At 34.8% G+C, this 22,993-nt stretch overlaps 1 protein-coding gene across 1 annotated transcript; it reads right to left on the bottom strand.

Annotated features, from left to right (window-relative positions):
* Window positions 1-2,375: 2,375 nt before the first annotated feature.
* On the bottom strand, window positions 2,376-6,429 carry LOC139876970 (dnaJ protein ERDJ3B-like). Its single transcript, XM_071864377.1, has 10 exons — window positions 6,246-6,429; window positions 5,985-6,133; window positions 5,758-5,884; window positions 4,423-4,543; window positions 3,499-3,615; window positions 3,305-3,391; window positions 3,151-3,210; window positions 2,979-3,056; window positions 2,821-2,892; window positions 2,376-2,726 (listed from the first exon to the last, which is right to left on the bottom strand). Exons 1-10 carry the CDS (start codon window positions 6,311-6,313, stop codon window positions 2,568-2,570), a joined length of 1,038 nt encoding a protein of 345 aa, XP_071720478.1. The 5' UTR covers window positions 6,314-6,429; the 3' UTR covers window positions 2,376-2,567.
* Window positions 6,430-22,993: the final 16,564 nt, after the last annotated feature.

The raw sequence follows: 22,993 nt of genomic DNA, 5'->3' as shown, positions 1-22,993 counted from the left end.
ATCATCATCATATAATATCCGAATGTTAACTGAAATTTTGATAACATTTGATTATGACTGGTAAGAAAAATTAAATTATAAACTTTATGGTCATCAATCATAATTCGGATTGTATATGATGTTTATTTGCTCTGATACCACATGTTATACATAACATAATATTTCATCATGTAATTCATTAGATAAAGATTAAGACATGAAGATGTAAGGCTTACTTGAATGGAAAGATGAAGCCATAAGAACACAACTAGGATGTTTGATCTTCTACTTGATCCTCTCCTTTAGTGATGGACTTAGAGTAATTGTAATGTGTTGTTGTTGTGTGTACTTAGAGGTGAAGAATGAGCCTCTATTTATAGGAGAGGTCAAGGAGGGATCAACTCCAAATATTAAAGAGTATGCAACTTAATATCTCCCATCAAGATTAGTTAAGTGCATTCATTATGGTATTTAAGTATGATCATAAAAGACAACATGTAATCTCACCATATCAATAAGATGGTGACTTGTTATTAATAATGATATCTTGTGATCTCACCATATCAAAAAGATGGTGACTTATTATTAATAGGTTAGGACACATTAATGTAGGAGTAATAAATAAGTCTAACAAGAAGTTCTGTTGATTATTATTGAATTAGTTGGACGTTATAATTGCCACTAATTGATGTGAATATTTTCCCCTGATTATTATAGCTTGGTAACCTAAGAATTAGGAAACGGGTATGACCCCTAATTCACGCGAATCCTAAAGGTAGCTACCTGGTTTAACACTCCCACCCAGAATGTTCACTAGACAGAAGAGCTAGTGGGCGTGGTGTTTAGTACTTCGAGGTTTATATATTATTACAGACTGAAAGTTCTGTTTATTTTGGGGATATTTATGATGCGCGTTAAATGTTAAGGTTGGTTACCAAGCAAAGAAAGCCAAGCAAAGAAAAGCGAAAGTTATGTATCGAGAGAATGATTTTATACACAGGTTATGTGTATGTTATTTTGTACACGAGATATGTGTACGTTTACTAAGATTTATGAAATATGGTTTCGTACACGAGAAAGGTGTACTGTATTTAAAAGAGATCGCATGTACATTACACGTGGGTATAGGATTCAGGCCCATTTGTACCATGCACATTTAAATCTTGTGGTCTATCAAAATCACTGAATTTTATTGTTTATGATAAACCTATGAACTCACCAACCTTTTGGTTGACACTTTTAAAACATGTTTATTCTCAGGTATGAAAGAAACATTCCGCTGTGTATTTGCTCATTTTAAAGATATTACATGGTGTCGTTCATGGCATATATACGTCAGTTCATCGCGACGGTACCAGATGTTATTGTGTTCGTCCAGGTGGATTTGGACGGGTCGCTTCACCAATCTCATCCACTTTAAAATTCGTGTAAAAGTTGTTAATTCTACTTTCTAATAGAGTCGTTAGTTCAGCAGCTCTCGGAGAGAATTTCATGATTCTACTTATTTTAGATATAAGGGGGAATGCCGCTTTCATTTACTTATACATATGGAGCACTGATTTCATTTACTTATACATATGGAGCACTGAGTTACTTATTGAAGAGTTTAATGATAATTAGTGATTATGATTTGCAAGTGAATAATTATTTTAGGAAAAATGTAAATAGTAAGGTGGATAATTATTTTTTAAGCATGCAATCTAAAAGAACTAGTAACTACTAACTACTTGTTTCAATTTACTTCAACATAGTTTAGTTGTCAATGGATTTGTGAGTAAGATTCCTAACAATGAATCCAAGAAGATGAGTAATTTTAAGAACGAGAAGAATGTCCGAACTGCAATCAATTAGAACGGTAATTATCAAAGTTTTAAAGTTTTCTAAGTATTTCGTGATAATGTACATATCGTGTTGCCGTCTTTGCAACATCTTTCGACTTTCGTGTTTAGTTTTTATAGACTGGGACTTCTATAGCATTATAGGTTCTCACCAATTATAACTTTCAAGATCTTTTTCGTGTTATAAAACTCGTTTGCCTTCAAAATATTTTTATCAAAGTTTAAAATGTAATGCTAAGAAGGCTAAGGACATGAATTTGGTGATTGAGGAAACACTCGGCGAAATGATTTGCGTTGAGAATTCAGCCAAGTTTTCGATGAAGGATTGGGAGGTGGGATATCGGTGCAACATTTTCTTAATTATCAGGACTTATTCAAGTTATTCATTGAGGGCGAATATTTTTAATTGAATGTACTATGTACACCATCTAAAACTAATGAAAAATTCATTCAATCAACCAATGAACTATGTCCTTATTACTAAGATGAACCATATTTTTAAAGTAAAAAATTATAGTATAAAACAGTTATCAATCAATAATAGCATAAAAAGTTAGGAAACAAAACAAACAAACTCGTTTGTTACATGGTGGAATCGACAGTTCGTGCGCAAACGCTGTTACTCAATGTAAAGGCCAACAAATCTATTTATCAAAATTTTAAAGAAAAATATATGGGCCATCCTAAACAATGAATCTATAGCAGCCTCCTGATTTTACAAGGTGTGAATAATATTATACATGTATCCTACTAACCAAGAATGGCTTTGATCTTGGACTTCTGTTCGTCTGTTAGTGACGTAGGGAAAAGGACTTCAAATGTAACATACAAATCGCCTTTCTTATTGCTAAAATGTAACGGCATCCCTTCACCTTTGAACTTCCGCACCTCTTTAGGTTTTGTAATTCCCTAATTTGCACAAACAAGCTCATACGTAAGTTACACGTACGGATACAAATTATATAATAATAACAATAAATATAAAGGATAAACTATGTACTACCTTTGAGCCAATTTGGAGTGGGTGTTCATCAAGGTGTGTAATGGTCTTCTCGAACCCAACAAGTGCTTGCGCCTAAAAACACAACGTATTGTTTTTAACACACATAGGCAAATAAAAAAGCAATATTACAAAATCAGTAACTGTAAGAGAAAAATTACCAAAGTAATAGTGGCAGTTGTGTGAAGATTATTGCCTTCTCTTCTAAACCTGTCATGTGGTGCTGTGCGAATGCGGAACTGAACACAATTTGAGATTAAACATCAGATGTTAATTATGTTTCCAAATGATTTACTATAATATTAAGTTATTAATCAATAATAACAAACTAACCTTGAGATCTCCAGGTTCACCATCTATAATTGGTTCACCCTCTTCATAAAAGACCACTTCCTGGGTTAAAAAAACGGTTACAATCGTTACAGTCCTTTTTGAACTGTCAATATCAATGGTAAAAGAATTAAAGATAATTAGCAGCTTAGCTTACTTGACCATCTTGCATTCCTTTCTCAATATCGACAGTAATAAAGTTCCCTTCCCTTTCATACTTTACATTAGGACACTGCTCACAGACCTGGATAACATAAAAAAAAAAAAAAAAAAAAAAACACATGCATAGGTTATTGTATTAGTATAAATAAAAGACGTTCATACGAAGGCATATCGCAAATGACAATATACCTGTTCTGTCATCTGTTGGAACATCCCGGGACCAATTTGCCTGTGATAAACCTTGTCTCGACAGTTGCAGCTTCTCTTTCCAGGAGCGGGTTTTAATATATTCTTCTCCCTCCAAACCTGATTAAATTTTAACATTAATGTACCCAAAAAAAAAAGTATCAGTTACATAACATAATAACTTGTAACGAAGACCTAAATACTCTAGCTAATCTGTTCCCTATATTAGTATTTTTTACATTTTTTTTGGGTCTTCATCAAGGGGGAAGCAGATTTTAGGAGGAAAGGGGGAAGTAAATTTTTTTTCTTCTTTTTTTCCACAAATATTAAGATCAGGTGAAATATGTACATTTAAAAAGACACTTTGTGATGAACGTTATTATTTTGACCAGCAAATGCTCGAAGAAATAACATTTATCGATAAATGTTATTCATAGTGATGAATGTTATTCTTCGAGCGTTTTTTTTTTCACCTACTGTGAAGTTTTTTTCAAAATTTAGCCCGATTCAGAGTTTAGGGTTTAGTGTTTTGAGTTTAGACTAAACCCAAAACACTAAACGCTAAACCCTAAACTCTAAATCGTTCGTGTTAAAAACTAAATCTAAACCTTAAACCCTAATTTCTAAACCATAAACAGTGTTTTTCATTAGTCATTATTCATTTTTTCATTAATTTTGGTTATCATACATGAATGTTATTTTTCGAGCATTTTCTGATCAAAATAATAACATTCATCACTAAGTGTCTTTTTTAAATGTTCATAATCTTAATATTTGTGAAAAAATTTAAAAATAAAAAAAATAAAAAATAAAAATACTTCCCACCTTCCCTCATAAAATCTACTTCCCTCTTGATTAAATCTATACATTTTATTTAGATGAATAATAGAGTAATGATTTTCTAATTCCTTGAATAAAGTTTCCTACCTTAAGTGATCCTCCCATGTACAAATCCTCCAATGTTGCATCCAAGTCAACGATGACATCATCACCTTTCACAACTCTCTCCTCCTCTTCTTGTCCTCTACCACCACCACCACCAAAAAACCTGCAAAATGCTTCAAGCGGTCAAAAAACGCACCCAGATATACATATACCCAAAAAGTGTGATTTTCTAACAAAAGGAATATTTAAAAAACCTATATGGCATAGTAAATAAAGTTACAAAAAAAAAATAAAAAGGAAGATAACAACGATTAGAATCCTATATGAATGCACAATCAGCAATAATGTTATCTTCTGTAAAGCCATAAAGCAGTTGTATGGTCTCAAATGAAGAAATCTAAAATGCCACGGAAAATTACTCGCTTACTGAAGCGTATAAGATACGATGTGGCATCTCCTAAAAAAACCCAAGACTACAAAGACGTATTTATTTGACACCTAAGAATGAATTTCCTAAAAACAGAATCTGTATCATTGCAAATTTGCAAGCAATGCAGACGTGGATTCATGAGCAATGTGAAGATAAAAAACGGATTGGAATCAAAATTTCGATTCATGGCAAAAATGGAGATTATGATGTATAAATATAGATATACGCCACTTGAAAATCTGATTGTTCTGGGACATGGATTTGACCAATGAGAGAGAAGTTCCACTTTTTAAACCAATAAGGACACACCACGTCTCGACATTTGATGTTCAGCATAGAAGTGTAAATTAGAGTTGAGCCTGGACTATATAATCATATAATGAGATGAGGCCCAACTTTGGTAAGAAATGTTACAATAGAAAAATTAGATGCAACATATGCAAGACAAGATATGTCACAATAGAAAAATTAGAGCTTGAAAATATTTATAACAATAACAATACTTGATATACAAAAAGCATAACAAAGAAAAAGTATATATCACATTCAGTCTAATCATGAACATACAGCCAAAAGATGTAATGTCCAAAAGCAATCTATGTATCAAAGACCATTTTGCATCACTAATTCATCAAAATAAACCATATGTATTCACATGATACTAGGCTGGGAAATTTTGTATCCATCTATTAGCCAGCTTAAAGTTAGCAACATTTATGCTAGTTCTGCTAGATACGGAAGTTACTTTATAATGAAGTCTGCGTAGTCTCATATACTTGATATTTGATTTCATTACCATGAAAATCAGAAAACTCCTTCTATCACTTAAAAGTATATAGTTATCTTAAATTATCTTCAGTGATCTAATAAGCCAGTGTAAAAACCATAAATTTTGCTTAAGAAGTGAAATAACCAGAATATAGTGAGGCCTAAAATCAAAATCTTACGTGTTGAAGATGTCGTTTATATCCATTCCTCCACCTCCTCCGCCACCAGCAGCATGCTGTTTCAACCCATCTTCACCATATCTATCATAAATACTCCTCTTCTCACTGTTTGACAACACTTCATAAGCTGAAAAATACATAAAAACACACACATTAACTTATTACACCTCTCAAATTATCAATTATTCGGTTATACACACAATTTACAAAGCTAAATCATATATTACCATTGTTAATCTCAGCAAACTTTTTATTAGCATCTTCATTTCCTTGATTCTTATCTGGATGATATTTTAACGCCAGTTTTCGATACGACCGCTTGATCTGGTCGTCTGAAGCTCCTTTCGGAACTTGAAGTATATCATAATAACTCTTACTGTACGGAAAAAATTGAATTATAATATAAATATAAATATATAACAACAAAATATATACAAATACAAAATTAAGAGCCTTAAACATGAAATAGGAATGAAATTGACACTTACGCTGCACTAACGATCAGAAAAACTGATAAATAGATTAGAACGAACAATTTCGATCTATAATGCGCCATTAAACACACTCCGATTACAAATTAGGGTTCCGAATCCTAAATTGGAGATGGCGATGAAGATCAGAAACGGTGTGGAAGCAAAATCTCGATTCGCGGCAAAGACCGAGTTTATAGTTATTGAGTTATTGAAAATTGAAATGCGATTAGAAAATTGAGTTGTTTGCTACGTGGATCTAACCAATGAGAGAAAGGCTCACTTGTTTAGACCAATAACAACACGCCACGTCTCCACATGTGTTGTTTAGCTTGAAAGTGTTAATTTGAAGTTGACCGTGGACTATATAAAAAAGTATAGAATGATCTGAAGCCCAGTTCCGTTACGAAAGTTAGCCCATGGGCCCTTCAAACGCAATAATATAATATAATTAATTAAAATAATATAATAATATAATAATAATAATAATAATAATAATAATAATAATAATAATAATAATAATAATAATAATAATAATAATAATAATAATAATAATAATACAGAGTAGCCATATATTATTACTCCGACTGTCTCATTCCAATAGCCCTCATTTGACTTTCAAAGTCTTTTTTGCTCGACTTTAATTCGAAATATTTTGTTTGTGTTATATATTATTTGATGAAATTTATATGAATAAGTTGACGTTTAAATGTGTTTTGATTGATATAATTTTCAAAAAACAAATAATATATAAGACAAATAAATAAATTTCAAGTAAAAGTTGAGCAAAAAAGATTTTGAAAGTCAAATGGAGACTATTGGAATGAGACGGATGAATTATTATTATTGTTGTTGTTGTTATTATTATTATAAGGAGCAAGCTGGCACCTTGGGAGCAAGGGGCAAGGTGGAAGCAAGGTCGCAAGATGTCACCTTGCGACATCTGCTTCCACCTGGTAGAAAAACTCGTTTTCACTTTTCACTTATTTATACCAGGTGCAAGGCACCTTGCTCAATGCTAGGGCAAATCGTCAAGTTTTAGTTTTTGTGTGTGTGTGTGTGTGTGTGTGTGTGTGTGTGTGTGTGTGTGTGTGTGTGTGGGGGGGGGGGGGGGGGGGGGGTGGGGAGTAAAAACGTGCTAATCCCTTGATTATATACGATACATCTATTTGAAACTATCTATTTTAGACAATGACTACATTCATCAAACGCCACCAAACACCAGGATGTAACTAAAACAAATAATTGAATTAACATAACGCATATTTTCTCGTATCACAACATTAATAATTAAAACGGTGACTTGAATTTGATTGCATGAATTTGTGACATTTTGATGCAGATGAAACCCTAGACCCATGAGAAACCCTCTCCCACCGAACGCCCACACATGATGTCATATGGGCGAAACACTTGTAAATTAAGACATAAAAAATCGAGACCTGGGCCACTAAGCAAGGGCGGCAAATCCAAACTTGTTGCAGACATTTGACTTCGTCTGAAATTTCAATAGGTTAAAGCCTCAATGAGAAAAAGTCCCTTAAGAAGAAAATAAACCCATCGAGCTTTAGAACATGAGACACGCATAGACTCTGAAGATAATGTTATTATCAACGACTCTTCTGAGCCAGGTGGTGCTTCAGTGAGATGTATGAAGGAGATTCGGATACGGTTCGAAGGAGACCACCACTGAGAGACAAATCAAAGAAAATGAGAAATGTAAACCATGTGAAACTAAATAACCATCAAATGAAGACACCCAAGTCACCCGATACCACCAATCCGTCAACCAAACACCATCAATATACCTAAATATAACTAACAAAGGAGAAAACATCGAAAAATATTACCTTAAAAAAGATTTGGTAGCTAAACATCTAATTGAATATACAGATAAAATATTCTTCGTTAAAACCATTAGAAAAGAGCGAATGTTTTTACTCCATATGTAAGCTACATTATCGTAAGCCTTTGAATAATATTTACACCCCTTAAGAGTTTATCATTGATCATTATATTATATATTATATACAAGGGATAAGAGATATACTCAAAGTACAACAACATGGAAAGTATATCTAGACTATATTTAATCCTAACTTGGTCTTCAGGTATATCATCATTTAACTTGTTCGCCAAGTGTATCGTCATGGCCATGATTGGCCAATGATACGGTATCACCCTCTCAAGCGAAGAGGTGGCGGTCAAGCACGAAGCTTAGTCTGAAACATCTCAAACTGTGGTCGAGGAATACTCTTTATGAAAATATTTGTGACTTGTAATGTAGTGGATATGAACCGTGTGTACAACTTTTCAGATGACATGAGCTCTATAATAAAATAATAATCGATATCTATGTGCTTTAAACACTTGTTAGAGGCCAGGTTTTCACTAAGGACAAATCACTCTTACTAGCACAGCTGCACAGAGGATAGTAGGTCGAGCATGCAGAATGACATGAAACTCGCGGAGAAAGTCCATAAAATATCAGTTGTCGTGTTAGCCAATGCTCGGTGTTTCGATTTATAAATAGATCGGTCGATTATTTCTTTGAACTCCAAGAAAAGAGGTTCCCACCAAGAGATATGGAGTAGCCATAGGTAGATCTTCGGGTTTCAATACATCGTGCCCAATCGACGTCAAAATAAATAAGAAATGATCATTTCGATGAATGAGTAAATGTTAAACCATAAGTAAGTGTACCTTTGACATAGTGAAGAATTCGCTTGACAACCTGGAAATGATCAATGGTAGGATCCTGAAAAAATTAACTTACTTAATTACCACATAGGAATTGTCTTGATGCTTAATGGTTAGGTATTTGAGAGCAACAACAACAAGGGACCTGTGAATGGTAAAATTCGAATATGGAGTACCAACCGAGGTGAAGATGTCAACAATGGAGTGGAAACCCTTTAGCATCAACAAAGCCTGCACGAACCAAACAATTGATAATATAGGTAGTTGAATTAAATGTCTCGGTCCAAAGAGATGTCGAGGTATGTGTATTAAAGAGCATGGCCAACCTGTTTATGTAAGATGGCGGTTTTTGCGCTCAACCTTCCAGTTTTATTAAGGCGCGTAAAGACAAGATATACAATGATGAGTGCTATTATTAATAAAGTTTGAACCCCTCGAGTTTGTGAATTATGTTCCACCATCACTTTAACGGTTTTCACCTTACATGAAATTGTGTTTGAGCAAAGGTGAAAAAGGCGATACGGGCGTATTAGTTCACAGTAATTCAACTATGAACACCAGACTCTTAATTTCACACAAACAATAGGAATTAAAGTGCAGAAAATTAAGAGAACACGAATTAGAAGAAAACCAATAATATATTAAGCACAATCGTGTTTTTTTTTTATATATTTAAAAACTGCAAACATAAACGTGTATTTATACTAGAAGAACCAAATCTTCCAGATTTGGTTTCTTAACAAACTACTCTACAAAATAGGAAAAGATATACAAGGATCAAAGCTAAACTTAAGGAGATTAATTCTGGAAGATAAACACAAAAACGCATCATCATATATCTTCTAAATATAAAAGAGATCTTCCAGAATCTTCAAATGGCTTTATCAACAAGAAATCATTCGGCAGTTGACTTTTGAAAACTTCAGACTCTAACATCATCTGCTCCTCAGACTCTAACATCATCAGACTCTAAAATCTGCAAAATACTTTGACTCATCAGATTAACTTTCCCAACAATCTCCCCCTATCTGATGATGTCAAAACAATTCAAGCTACTAACCCATCAACTTCTTGACCTCTCTTTCAATCAGCTTGCACTTATGCTTCATGTGTGAGATCTTCTTCATCATACTGATCTTGCTGTACAAGTGCATCAACAACTTTCTTCGAAAAGGTAAGGTCTGCAGAGATTCACACCTTGTCATCAAACTTAATAGCAGCTCAATATTAGCATCCTCAAACTGATCCACTCTAATCAACATTCTCCTTCCATTAGAAGTTTTAACCAGCAATGCATCCAAATACTCAACATAAAAATCATCTATAAACTCCATATGTTCAGGAACAGCATATGTATCAACTATCCTCTTGACCCTTCTTTCTTTCTTTCTCAAATTAAAGGCTTCACAGAAAACTTCATAATCCTTCAAACTAATAAACCCTTCTTCAAACACCAGATGCACAAACATAAAAATCCTCTTAAACACCTCACTTAAAATCACCCTGTCACCTTCACAACCTCTCAAACCAAATGCAATTCCTCTCCATTCACAAAATCCTAACCTCAATATTTGATTCAACTTCACCCTTAATCTTTTATCAGAAGCATGAGATAAAGTCAGAAACAAACACACTCCATCATACTCAGTCCTATCAATTTCAACCTTCAACACTTCTCCTTCATACCTTCTAAATCTAAACCTTTTATTCAACTTAGCTCTCAGATCATTCAAGACCGCAGGATTTTCAGAAATATCACCAGCAGATTCTGCAATCATCTCACCAACAGCTGCAACATTTTTACCCTTATCCTTAACACCACCAGCAACAATTTCATCACCAACAGTAACATTCTCAACCACATTTTCTGAAACCACAACCTCATCAACAACAATGTGCTCCCCCTCAATTTGATTCTCCCCCTCAACAGCAGCTCTCTTATTCTTATCACCAGCAACCTCTGCATCATCAACTCTCTTTCTTTTCTCCCCCTTTTTGACATCATCCACCTGAAGAGAAGATATGATTTCCCAGATTTCAGCTTGTTGATTTTTTAAAGTAACCAAATCAGAAGCAAACCCTGTAAAACAACTTTCTACCCCATCAACTTTCTTTTCCAATACATCCAACCTGTCATTAAACATCACCACAGAATTTGAATTACCAGCACCACCCTGCAACTCCCCAACCAACCTCCTCACCTCCATCAACTCTGATTTTGAAACAAAATTATTATTAAAGTTTTTAGAAAGATCAGACTGCACAACAGATAGTTTGTCATCAAACTTCTTAGTCAAATTAGTCAAAGCCGTATTCAAGCCAACCAATTCAACTGGTGCCCCAGTCTGACCTGCAGTGTCAATAGATGTGGGTATGGTTGGTATATCCTCATGACTTTCCTGTTGTGAAGAAAAGCAATCCTTGGATAAAGAAGGTGTTGAGGCCTGTACCACACCCTGTGACATGAGTGTGGCATTGGCAGCCTGTGCAAGAGTGTGTAAGGATGACATGCTCTGGAAAGGTAGTGACAGACTTAAGTCTGAGGTAGAAGTAGGTTTGGCCATTTCAGTAGGTTGTTGAATTTGGTTTGATGAGTCCAGGATTGGGACCTCTGTTTGTAAGTTAACTGAGGGGGTTGCATCAGTAACTGTAATGTGGGTATCCAAGTTAACTAACCTATCAGGTTTGGTTAAGGTCAAAGCACTGCTTGCAACAACCTCTAGCAGAGGTGAAGAAACAGTACTAGCACCATCTTGCCTAGTGAATTGTAATGGTGAATTCACAGGTGCTGAATCATCTAAGGGTTCAAGTATGGTGGTATTCTCTGTATGAACTGGTGAGTTCATAAGGTTGTTTGATGAAGATATATGCTCAGTAGCAGTGGGTGAAGATGGGTTAGATTGAAGTGGTGTTTCTTCAACCATATCTTCAGCCTGCTCTGTTTGATTGACAATATGGGGTGGAGTAATTGGGGGGGTAGAAACTGAATGTTCAGATTCTGTTGAATGTTGTTGACCATTGTTGTGACCTTCTTCAGATTCTGATTGCTCAGATCCTGAAGAAGATGCCCCTTCAGATTCTGATTGCTCAGGATCTGCAGGTTGGTCTGCACGGCCCAAATTGACCCAATGCATCATAGCAGCTGTAAGAGGGACTTCTTGACCATCATCAATGTGCCTATGAAACATTTTGACACTGCATTCAGGTAAATACCTGTACTCATAGACATTAAAAGTTTGCAAACCATTGTACAAAATTGGTGTCATTGCTTGTTCAAACATTAGACTCATAAATCTTATGAATGGCACATTGTGATCTCTTAAAGGTTTTTCAGTAAGCACTAAGAGTTCATTAAAATACAGACGTGCAAAGTCTATATTTCTCCCTGTTACCATGGCATCAAAAATATGAGCCTCAAAATCATTTATTTCAGTTAGACTCCCACATTTAAAACTCAAACTTCTGATTATATTTGACAATAGAAACATCCACCTTGGACTGAACATACTGATTTTGACACTAGAATTGGTTAAGGGCTGACCAACTAGGTTAAAACAATTTCGTACAGCAGATTTTGCTGCTGTTCGAACAAAATTCTCATTAAAAGGAAGGTTTAAAGCAGCCCTTAAATGATTTTCAGTAATTGTTAAGGTGTTGTTACCATTCCTGTAAGTACCAGTAATTGACCTTGCTTCTCTGTTCCCATTACAAGTGTACCAGAACTCAGCCAGCATCTCAGGATACATCACCGTTGTCTTAAAGAAGGCATCCTTCAAAGGATGATTCCTCATAAACAGCATCAATTCCTCATATCCCTCATTAGCAAACCCTTCTGGAATTCTACCACAAGCTACCCTATTGTTCACCGATACCTGTACCTCCTTATTACCTCTAAAATCCTTTGCTCGATGCATCCTTTCAGTTGGTTCCAGAACAAAAGGGATGAATTTCATGTTCGCCATTGTAATCGCAAGAGAATTTCGAAAAACAAATGAGGGTTTTGAGATGATCGACTGATTTGACAAAAAAATTTAAAATTTAAACCCTATTAAATAATTCTGACACCGCCAAAAATTTTACCATTTACCTCCTCAAAAAGTTACAGTTTTGACCCTTTTATTATAAGAAATAGAATAAAGAAAAATAAACTTACCTAAAACAGAACAAGAAAAAAAACTTTATTTGACTCAAGATAGAAAATAATTTACACAAAATTACATCAAAAATACACCAGAGTCACACCATCTCAGACTCTGAAATAGCATTACCTCATCCAGACTCATTAAAACATCAGACTCCGGAAGAGTCATCACTAGACAACATTTCACTAGATGGATTTAACATTCCAAGTTGTCCAAGAAGATAAAAATGCCTTTCTTCATTAAGTGCCTTAGTAAAAATATCTGCCAATTGATTCTTTGTACCAATATGCTTCAAATACACTTTGCCCTTTTCAACACAATCCCTTATAAAATGATGTCTGATTTCAATGTGCTTTGTTCTTGAGTGAAACACTGGATTCTCAGTAATAGCAATTGCACTCTCATTGTCACACATGATTGGAGTGTTGGACAATGTCAACCCAAAATCCAAAAGTTGATGTTGCATCCAAAGTAATTGAGCACAGCAGCTTCCTGCAGCAACATATTCAGCTTCTGCTGTAGAAGTAGCAACAGAGTTTTGCTTCTTACTAGACCAGCTAACCAGTTTTCCACCTAACAATTGACATCCACCAGAAGTGCTTTTCCTGTCTAACTTGCAACCTGCATAGTCTGCATCTGTGTAACCAATTAGATCAAACCCTGAGTCTTTGGGATACCAAAGACCCAGGTTAGGGGTACCTTTTAAGTACCTAAAAATCCTTTTCACAGCTTTGTAATGAGACTCCTTAGGGTCAGATTGGTAACGTGCACAAAGACATGTAGCAAACATTATATCAGGTCTACTTGCAGTTAAGTATAACAAAGATCCAATCAAACCTCTATAGGTTGATTGACAAGTGGGTTTACCAGACTCATCCTTATCAAGTTTTTCAGAAATGCTCATTGGTGTTCTTATAGAAGAACAATTTTTGAAACCATATTTGTCTAACATGTTAGCAATATAGTTACTCTGGTTTATAAAAATACCCTCAGAACTTTGTTTTATTTGCAACCCAAGAAAATAGTTTAATGTACACAAATTACTCATTCTATACTCTTTTGACATAATATCAGAAAACCATTTTCCCAAGTTAGGATTAGTAGACCCAAATATAATGTCATCTACATAAATTTGAACAAGTAGCACATCACCTTTGTCCTTTTTGACAAACAAAGTCTTGTCAATAGCTCCTCTGGAAAAATTATTTTATAACCAGGAGGTTGTTTCACATACACCTCTTCTTGCAAAACTCCATTCAAGAAAGCACTCTTCACATCCATTTGAGATACCTTAAACCCTTTGTGAGCAGCATGAGACAAAAACAATCTGATAGCTTCAATTCTAGCCACAGGAGCAAAAGTCTCATCATAATCTATCCCTTCTTCTTGCCTGTACCCTTGAGCAACCAACCTTGCCTTATTTCTGATAACAATACCATCTTTATCCACCTTGTTCCTGAATACCCATTTTGTGCCAATGATAGTTTTATCATCAGGCTTTGGAACCAATTCCCATACTTCATTCCTTTCAAACTCTGTAAGTTCTTCAGTCATAGCCTCATTCCAGTCATCATCACCTAGTGCCTCATCAATCTTCTTAGGCTCAATAAGTGAAAGAAAACTTGAAAACAAACAGAAATTAGCTATGGCAGATTCAGACACAGCAGCCTGATTAGAAGAACTAGTCTTGGGTAACCCTGTAGTATCCACAACATAATCATCAAGATGCTTTGGATGAACTATGCTTCTTGAAGATCTTCTGATAGGTACAATGGGATCTGAGGTGGTATCTGATGATTGGCCACTCTCTTGATTAACAACAATCTCTTCTTCTTGTGTAGATTCTTCTGTATGAACACCTTCAGCAATAATATTTTTAGAGTCTGACCACTGTTCATCAGACTCAGACTCTGAATCCAGAGTCTGAACAATGTTCTCTGAAATTAACTTAGACATTTCTTCAAGTGCAGAATTCTCAGAATTGGATGATTGATCCATTTCTAAGGAGCTTTCATCAAAAGAAACATTGATAGATTCTTCAATCTTCATTCTCCTCTGATTGTAAACTCTATAAGCTTTAGATACAGAAGAATATCCCATAAAAATACCTTCATCAGACTTTGGCTTCATCTTATCAAGCTGATCTCTTTGATTTAAAATGTAGCACTTACACCCAAAAACTTGAAAATAATGAATAGTAGGCACCTTTTTGTGATATAACTCATAAGGAGTTTTACCATGTTTCTTCACAATCAGTGACCTATTTTGAGTGTAACATGCTGTGTTTACAGCTTCAGCCCAGAACCTTAAAGCTACATTCGATTGACATAGCATAGTTCTAGCTGCTTCAATAAGGGTTCTGTTTCTTCTTTCAGCAACTCCATTCTGTTGAGGAGTTCTTACAGCAGAGAAGTTTTGACCAATTCCAGATTCTTCACAAAAATCAATTAAAGTAACATTTTTGAACTCAGTACCATGATCACTTCTTAACTGTTTAACAAGAATACCCTTTTGAACCTGCTCTCTTTTGATCAACCTGATGATTTCTTCAGGAGCATCACTCTTTGCAGCCAAGAAAATAACCCAAGTAAATCTGGAATACTCATCAACAATCACAAGAGTATACCTTTTTCCACCCAAACTACTAGTATTCATTGGACCAAACAGATCCATATGAAGCATGTGAAGTGGATCACAAATGGTAGCCAGGGTTTTTGAAGGAAACTTGGTTTTGGTTTGTTTACCCATAATACAAGCAGAACATGGCTTATCTTTCTTAAAGGGTTGCTGTGGAAGACCTCTCACCAATTTCTTCTTAGACAGCTCATTTATATTCTTAAAATTAAGATGAGAAAGTCTTTTATGCCACAGCCAATTTAGCTCATTTACAGTCTGAGAATACAAACATGTCTCAATACCAGAATTAACAGAATTCAGATCCAATACATACACATTCTGATGTCTCCAGGCCACAAGTGTTGGCCTACCTTTTGGATCATAAATAATACCAGCTTTCTTTCTGATTCTTATTTCACAGTCTTCATCAGCAATTTGACTAACACTTAGCAGATTATGCATCAACCCTTCAACTAAGGCAACTTTCATCAAAGTAACACTACCAGCTTTCACAGTACCATAACCAACTGTCTTTGCAACAGAATTATCACCATATCTCACAGGAGGACCCTTCTCTTCTACAAACTCTACAAGATGTTCTTTGCATCCAGTCATATGTCTTGAGCAGCCACTATCCAGATACCACTTACTACCCTGCTACACAAGACACAAACAACTACACAATTAATTCTTGGAGGGAACCCACTTTTCAGTGGGTTCAATAGGAGAATCTTTTACTCTCCATACAAAAGCTTTGTTACCAATCCAGATCAACTTGTCTTTAACAGATTTCAAAACACTTTCACTTTCACAGACTTTGGGTTTCCAACACTTTTCAATTCTCTTTGGAAGACAACATGTACTCTTAACAGGAGATTTCTCTTTACTTTTGATTACATTATTAAGTTTTGAAATTTCCTTTTTAAGTTTTCGAATAGTCTTAGTCTGTTTGGACTTTGACTTTCTTTTTGACCTTTTAGAATCTGGACTGGTACTAGTAACAGAAGATAAATCAGATATGTCCTTGCAACTTGACTCATGGGTGATAGACTCCTGGTCAGAACATTCACTTTTAATTTTCAAATCTAAACTGTTAGAGTCTGAAGATTTCTCAAGTTCAGACTCTGATTGACTTTTACTTTCTGACCAGTTAGAGTCTGATGGTAACAAAATTTCAGACTCTAAAGGATCTCTGCTCTCAAGTACAATGATGTCTAAAGGCTCAACAGGATCTAATGATTTTACAAAAGCATTTGTCAAAATCTTTTTATCACCATCAAACTTTACAAAAGTATCTGGTAAAATATCAGGTTTAAATCTATTAGGATCAGCTTCCACATTATTGTCTAATATGTAGTTTTCACCTAATATAGCCTTAACATCATCTGGAATTTGTTTGGCAATAGCATCAGAATTCTTTTTAGAAGATACACACCAAGATCTACAAATTGACTCATAATGTTTTGACCTTTTAATTGATCTTCCTAATTCTGTATTTAATCTTTTAGTTTCTTCAGCATATGCCATTTTATAAGTGTCTAATTCAGCCTCACACGATTTTAATCCTTTAATTTCAGCATCTTTTTCCATAATTGACTGTTTAAGATCAAAGATTTGTGTTCTTAACCTATCAATGTCTTCTAAACACCACTTAAAGTCAAGCAACAAGTACTGAAACATTCTCACTTTTTCATTATCAAAATAGTTCACAAAGTTTTGTACCTTATAGGCAGAAATTTTATTACAAGAACTATCCATATCCATCTTCTCAATAGCCTTCAGATCCTCTTCAAAATTACTGGATCCACCAACCATTTCAGTTAAAGCCATAAAACACTTGTCTTCCTCATCATCTGATGATGAATCTTCATCCTCCCATGTTTCAGTATACAAAGCCTTCTCCTGTTCTTTACCCTTTGCCTTCTCAGCTTCATTCTTTAATTTCTTGTACTTCAACTTGTACTTTCTTGCTTTGTCAACAGACTTGTAGGAATCTGAACCTCCTTCAACCTTAGACCAGCAATCAGCAGCTATATGCCCTATCTTACCACACTTGAAACACTTAGCTTTCTTTGGATCAAATGAACTCTTACCTTTACCCTTCTTAAAACCAAACTTTCTTTGCTCAACTCTCTGAGCCAAAAGAGCTATCTGGGCCTCCAGATCATCATCTTCCTCATCTTCTTCAGATTCACTATCATCAGAAGTTTCATCATCCTCAGATTCAACCTTACTAGAGTAACTGGAGAACAACTGTTTGTTCTTCTTTGTAGTAGCCACCAAAGCTGCCTCTGGATCTTTAGCAACCTTCTTAACATTGATCTTGTTCTTCAACTGTGTTTCTTCAAAATTTGATAGAATACCAAACAACTCACTTAGCTCATACCCTTCAATCTTCTCACTTATTACCATAGAAGTAATAACCGATTCAAAGTTTGAAGGTAGTAATTCAATGAACTTTTGACACAAAACTTGTTGTGTCTTTTCTATACCAACACTTTCAAGATCATTTATCAAAACCTGAAACCTTGAGTGGAGATCACTTAAGGATTCTTTAGGCTCAGCAGCAAAGTTTTCATAGCATCTGATCAGATTCTTTCTCTTTTGAGTCTTAACAACTGTGACTCCTTCATAATCATTAAGTAAAAGATCCCACATAGCTTTAGCAGTCTTGGCATGACTAATTTTCCTGAGAATAGGAACAGTGACAGCATTACCAATAATACTTCTTATTTTGCTGTCAAGCTTAAACTTTATAGCTTCTGCTTCTGTCCATCTTTCTCTTGGAGTTGAACGAAAATAAGCAGGTTGTGCAGCAACAGTATCTGATCCAGGAACAGCATCGACCATTTGACCTGGTGTAATGGGTCCTGTGGTAAGGACAGTTTCTGCATCTTCATGAACAGATCCAAGAAACCATAGAACTTTTAGCTTCCATGTTGCAAAGTCTGTGCCATCAAAAATCGGCACACCTTTTCCAGCCATGACTGGAGTAACAATTGTACTGGTAGACATCTTGATTTCTTCAAAGATGAAAAATAGATCGTTTTAAAGATTACCTTTGACGGATTTACACCTTACCCGCTCTGATACCAGTTATTAGTTCACAGTAATTCAACTATGAACACCAGACTCTTAATTTCACACAAACAATAGGAATTAAAGTGCAGAAAATTAAGAGAACACGAATTAGAAGAAAACCAATAATATATTAAGCACAATCGTGTTTTTTTTTTATATATTTAAAAACTGCAAACATAAACGTGTATTTATACTAGAAGAACCAAATCTTCCAGATTTGGTTTCTTAACAAACTACTCTACAAAATAGGAAAAGATATACAAGGATCAAAGCTAAACTTAAGGAGATTAATTCTGGAAGATAAACACAAAAACGCATCATCATATATCTTCTAAATATAAAAGAGATCTTCCAGAATCTTCAAATGGCTTTATCAACAAGAAATCATTCGGCAGTTGACTTTTGAAAACTTCAGACTCTAACATCATCTGCTCCTCAGACTCTAACATCATCAGACTCTAAAATCTGCAAAATACTTTGACTCATCAGATTAACTTTCCCAACAGGGCGCCCAAAAATTTCGATTTAGCTTTCAGGGGGTAGAACCAAATAAATCTGGTAAAATCTTCGACAAATAAAGCATTATAATGATAACCATTTGATCAAACTATGAGTTTCAAGCCCCATAAATCACAATGCACTAAGTATTAAATCATGTAAAGACCGCTTTTCATTGATAATAAATAGTAAATGTTTGCTATTAGAAAGTTGACAAGGAGAACAAAGGCATTGTTCCCGTAGAATAGATGTAACCGATAACCGTCAAGTTCTATTAAAAAAACAATATCTAGGGAAACATGTTCAAGTCGACTGTGCCTTAACTCATAGGATCCATATAGCTTGCTAGAGTTTAGATGAGAGATGAAAGCCCGTTGTCCTCGTTCCAGCACATATAGATCTTCATACATACAACCAGTGGCATGGTATTCCCTTGTGTGACGGTTATGATTTGTGAATTTTTATCAGAGATCATAATGTTAACCGGTTATCACCTGATGGATAACAGATTTTTAGTAATAAAAAGAACTACTTATATGTCAAGTAGATAAAGATCTTTAGATAGAGAGGAAGGGCCGATGTGTGTAATAGGTAGAGAGCTACCATTACCAACGGTTACTCGTTCAATAGCTGAATAGGGAATAGCCGAGTCCAAGTGAGTAGGAGATGATTGATATCGGCTAAAAAGTCACATTTTTACCTCGATATTGGAGCCCAGAAGTAATAAAGTTCCAAGCTTTGTCGACAAAATATTCACTTTGTCGGTTAATATTGTAGAATTAATAATTTCGAAGACGATGCAAAAAGAATCAAGAGAATCGGAGCTAAAACGAAGATTCTAGAGCGAAAACGGTGAAAGACAAGTTACGACCCAAGAAACTAAATTACGATCAAGGAAATCAAGTTACGATCCAGCAAAACAGTAGACCAGGGCAGACCATACGGCTTGCCATATGGCTTGCCACTATGTAATACGGCCTTCGCATACGGGCACACAAAACAGCTTGCCTGGTCATACGACCTGGCCATACGGCAGGATAATTTTTGCTTATTTAAGGAGCTTTTGTCATCCACTTTTACACACACCTCTTTTCACTCTCTCACTACAATATATTTTTTCTCACTAGAGCTTTCAAGGCCTTCTCACCTCCGAGCGGAAAAATAAGTACCCAGAGGCGAACGCCGAAGATTGTACTAGGAGCGGTCTAGAGAATGTCAGCACTTGTAATGGTCCATATCTCGTCTGTAAATGGTGAACGCTTTCCTTAATTTAATAAAGTTATTTTGTTACTTTAAGTTGCTTTCATCTTGCATGTTTATCTATCCGTTGCAAATGTTTATTATATGTTAAATGTCTTATCTGGAACTTATGCTATTGTTATGCTGAAACCTTGACGGTTTAGAAGTCTAATTTACAGACCACCCTTTCCATTTACTCACGTGGCTATAACCTAGTATTAGGACTTGATCAACCCTAGGATACAAGGTAAGTAGTTATATGTGCTTAACGTCACAATAGGGATATAGTACCTACGTACGGTTAATCATTTATCCGTCAAAGAAGAGCTGCCCATTTAGGTTGTGATTAGAGTAGACAATATAGAATTCAGTGAACACTGGCTTACTCAAAAGCATGATTCGCGTCAGAAGTAACGTTCTTGAGATGTTGTAAGATGATCCGGGGTTGAGTAAGTGATCTTAAAGGAGAGACCTCTAATTCGATTAGCAGTACCTTAGAATATCTAAGATTGCACATTTGTTAATGTTAAGGCATAACTTAATATTAAGTGGAGGAATGCTACTATAGTTAAACCAACTAGGATTAAGAAAAGTTGAGACTTTCCTTTAGGGATATACCACTTTATTCATGTACCTAGGATTCTATCCATAAGGTCGTTTATGAAATGTCCCGTTCTTATTGATTAAAAACGTTCCATATTAATTGATTTCGTTGCGAGATTTTGACCTCTATATGAGACGTTTTTCAAAGACTGCATTCATTTTTAAAACAAACCATAACCTTTATTTCATAAATAAAGGTTTAAAAAAAACTTTACGTAGATTATCAAATAATGATAATCTAAAATATCCTGTTTACACACGACCATTACATAATGGTTTACAATACAAATATGTTACATCGAAATCAGTTTCTTGAATGCAGTTTTTACACAATATCATACAAACATGGACTCCAAATCTTGTCCTTATTTTAGTATGCAACAGCGGAAGCTCTTAGTATTCACCTGAGAATAAACATGCTTTAAACGTCAACAAAAATGTTGGTGAGTTATAGGTTTAACCTATATATATCAAATCGTAACAATAGACCACAAGATTTCATATTTCAATACACATCCCATACATAGAGATAAAAATCATTCATATGGTGAACACCTGGTAACTGACATTAACAAGATGCATATATAAGAATATCCCCATCATTCCAGGACACCCTTCGGATATGATATAAATTTCGAAGTACTAAAGCATCCGGTACTTTGGATGGGATTTGTTAGGCCCAATAGATCTATCTTTAGGATTCGCGTCAATTAGGGTGTCTGTTCCCTAATTCTTAGATTACCAGACTTAATAAAAAGGGACATATTCGATTTCGATAATTCAACCATATAATGTAGTTTCACGTACTTGTGTCTATTTTGTAAATTATTTATAAAACCTGCATGTATTCTCATCCCAAAAATATTAGATTTTAAAAGTGGGACTATAACTCACTTTCACAGATTTTTACTTCGTCGAGAAGTAAGACTTGGCCACTGGTTGATTCACGAACCTATAACAATATATACATATATATCAAAGTATGTTCAAAATATATTTACAACACTTTTAATATATTTTGATGTTTTAAGTTTATTAAGTCAGCTGTCCTCGTTAGTAACCTACAACTAGTTGTCCACAGTTAGATGTACAGAAATAAATCGATAAATATTATCTTGAATCAATCCACGACCCAGTATATACGTATCTCAGTATTGATCACAACTCAAACTATATATATTTTGGAATCAACCTCAACCCTGTATAGCTAACTCCAACATTCACATATAGAGTGTCTATGGTTGTTCCGAAATATATATAGATGTGTCGACATGATAGGTCGAAACATTGTATACGTGTCTATGGTATCTCAAGATTACATAATATACAATACAAGTTGATTAAGTTATGGTTGGAATAGATTTGTTACCAATTTTCACGTAGCTAAAATGAGAAAAATTATCCAATCTTGTTTTACCCATAACTTCTTCATTTTAAATCCGTTTTGAGTGAATCAAATTGCTATGGTTTCATATTGAACTCTATTTTATGAATCTAAACAGAAAAAGTATAGGTTTATAGTCAGAAAAATAAGTTACAAGTCGTTTTTGTAAAGGTGGTCATTTCAGTCGAAAGAACGACGTCTAGATGACCATTTTAGAAAACATACTTCCACTTTGAGTTTAACCATAATTTTTGGATATAGTTTCATGTTCATAATAAAAATCATTTTCTCAGAATAACAACTTTTAAATCAAAGTTTATCATAGTTTTTAATTAACTAACCCAAAACAGCCCACGGTGTTACTACGACGGCGTAAATCCGGTTTTACGGTGTTTTTCGTGTTTCCAGGTTTTAAATCATTAAGTTAGCATATAATATAGATATAGAACATGTGTTTAGTTGATTTTAAAAGTCAAGTTAGAAGGATTAACTTTTATTTGCTA

This window comes from Rutidosis leptorrhynchoides, chromosome 11, assembly GCF_046630445.1.
Source record: "Rutidosis leptorrhynchoides isolate AG116_Rl617_1_P2 chromosome 11, CSIRO_AGI_Rlap_v1, whole genome shotgun sequence".
NCBI lineage: Eukaryota > Viridiplantae > Streptophyta > Magnoliopsida > Asterales > Asteraceae > Rutidosis > Rutidosis leptorrhynchoides.
The sequence above is the reverse complement of the archived record's forward strand: the minus strand, read 5'-3'. Positions and strand labels throughout refer to the sequence as shown.

Bases quoted from the DNA above. Each gene is read 5' to 3' on its own strand.
- LOC139876970 (XM_071864377.1), bottom strand. From the start codon at position 6,313: ATGGCGCATTATAGATCGAAATTGTTCGTTCTAATCTATTTATCAGTT. The intron at 6,134-6,245 runs GTAAGTGTCAAT...TTTTCCGTACAG, and splicing joins TTTCTGATCGTTAGTGCAGC to TAAGAGTTATTATGATATAC. The intron at 3,211-3,304 runs GTAAGCTAAGCT...TTTTTAACCCAG, and splicing joins AAGGAATGCAAGATGGTCAA to GAAGTGGTCTTTTATGAAGA.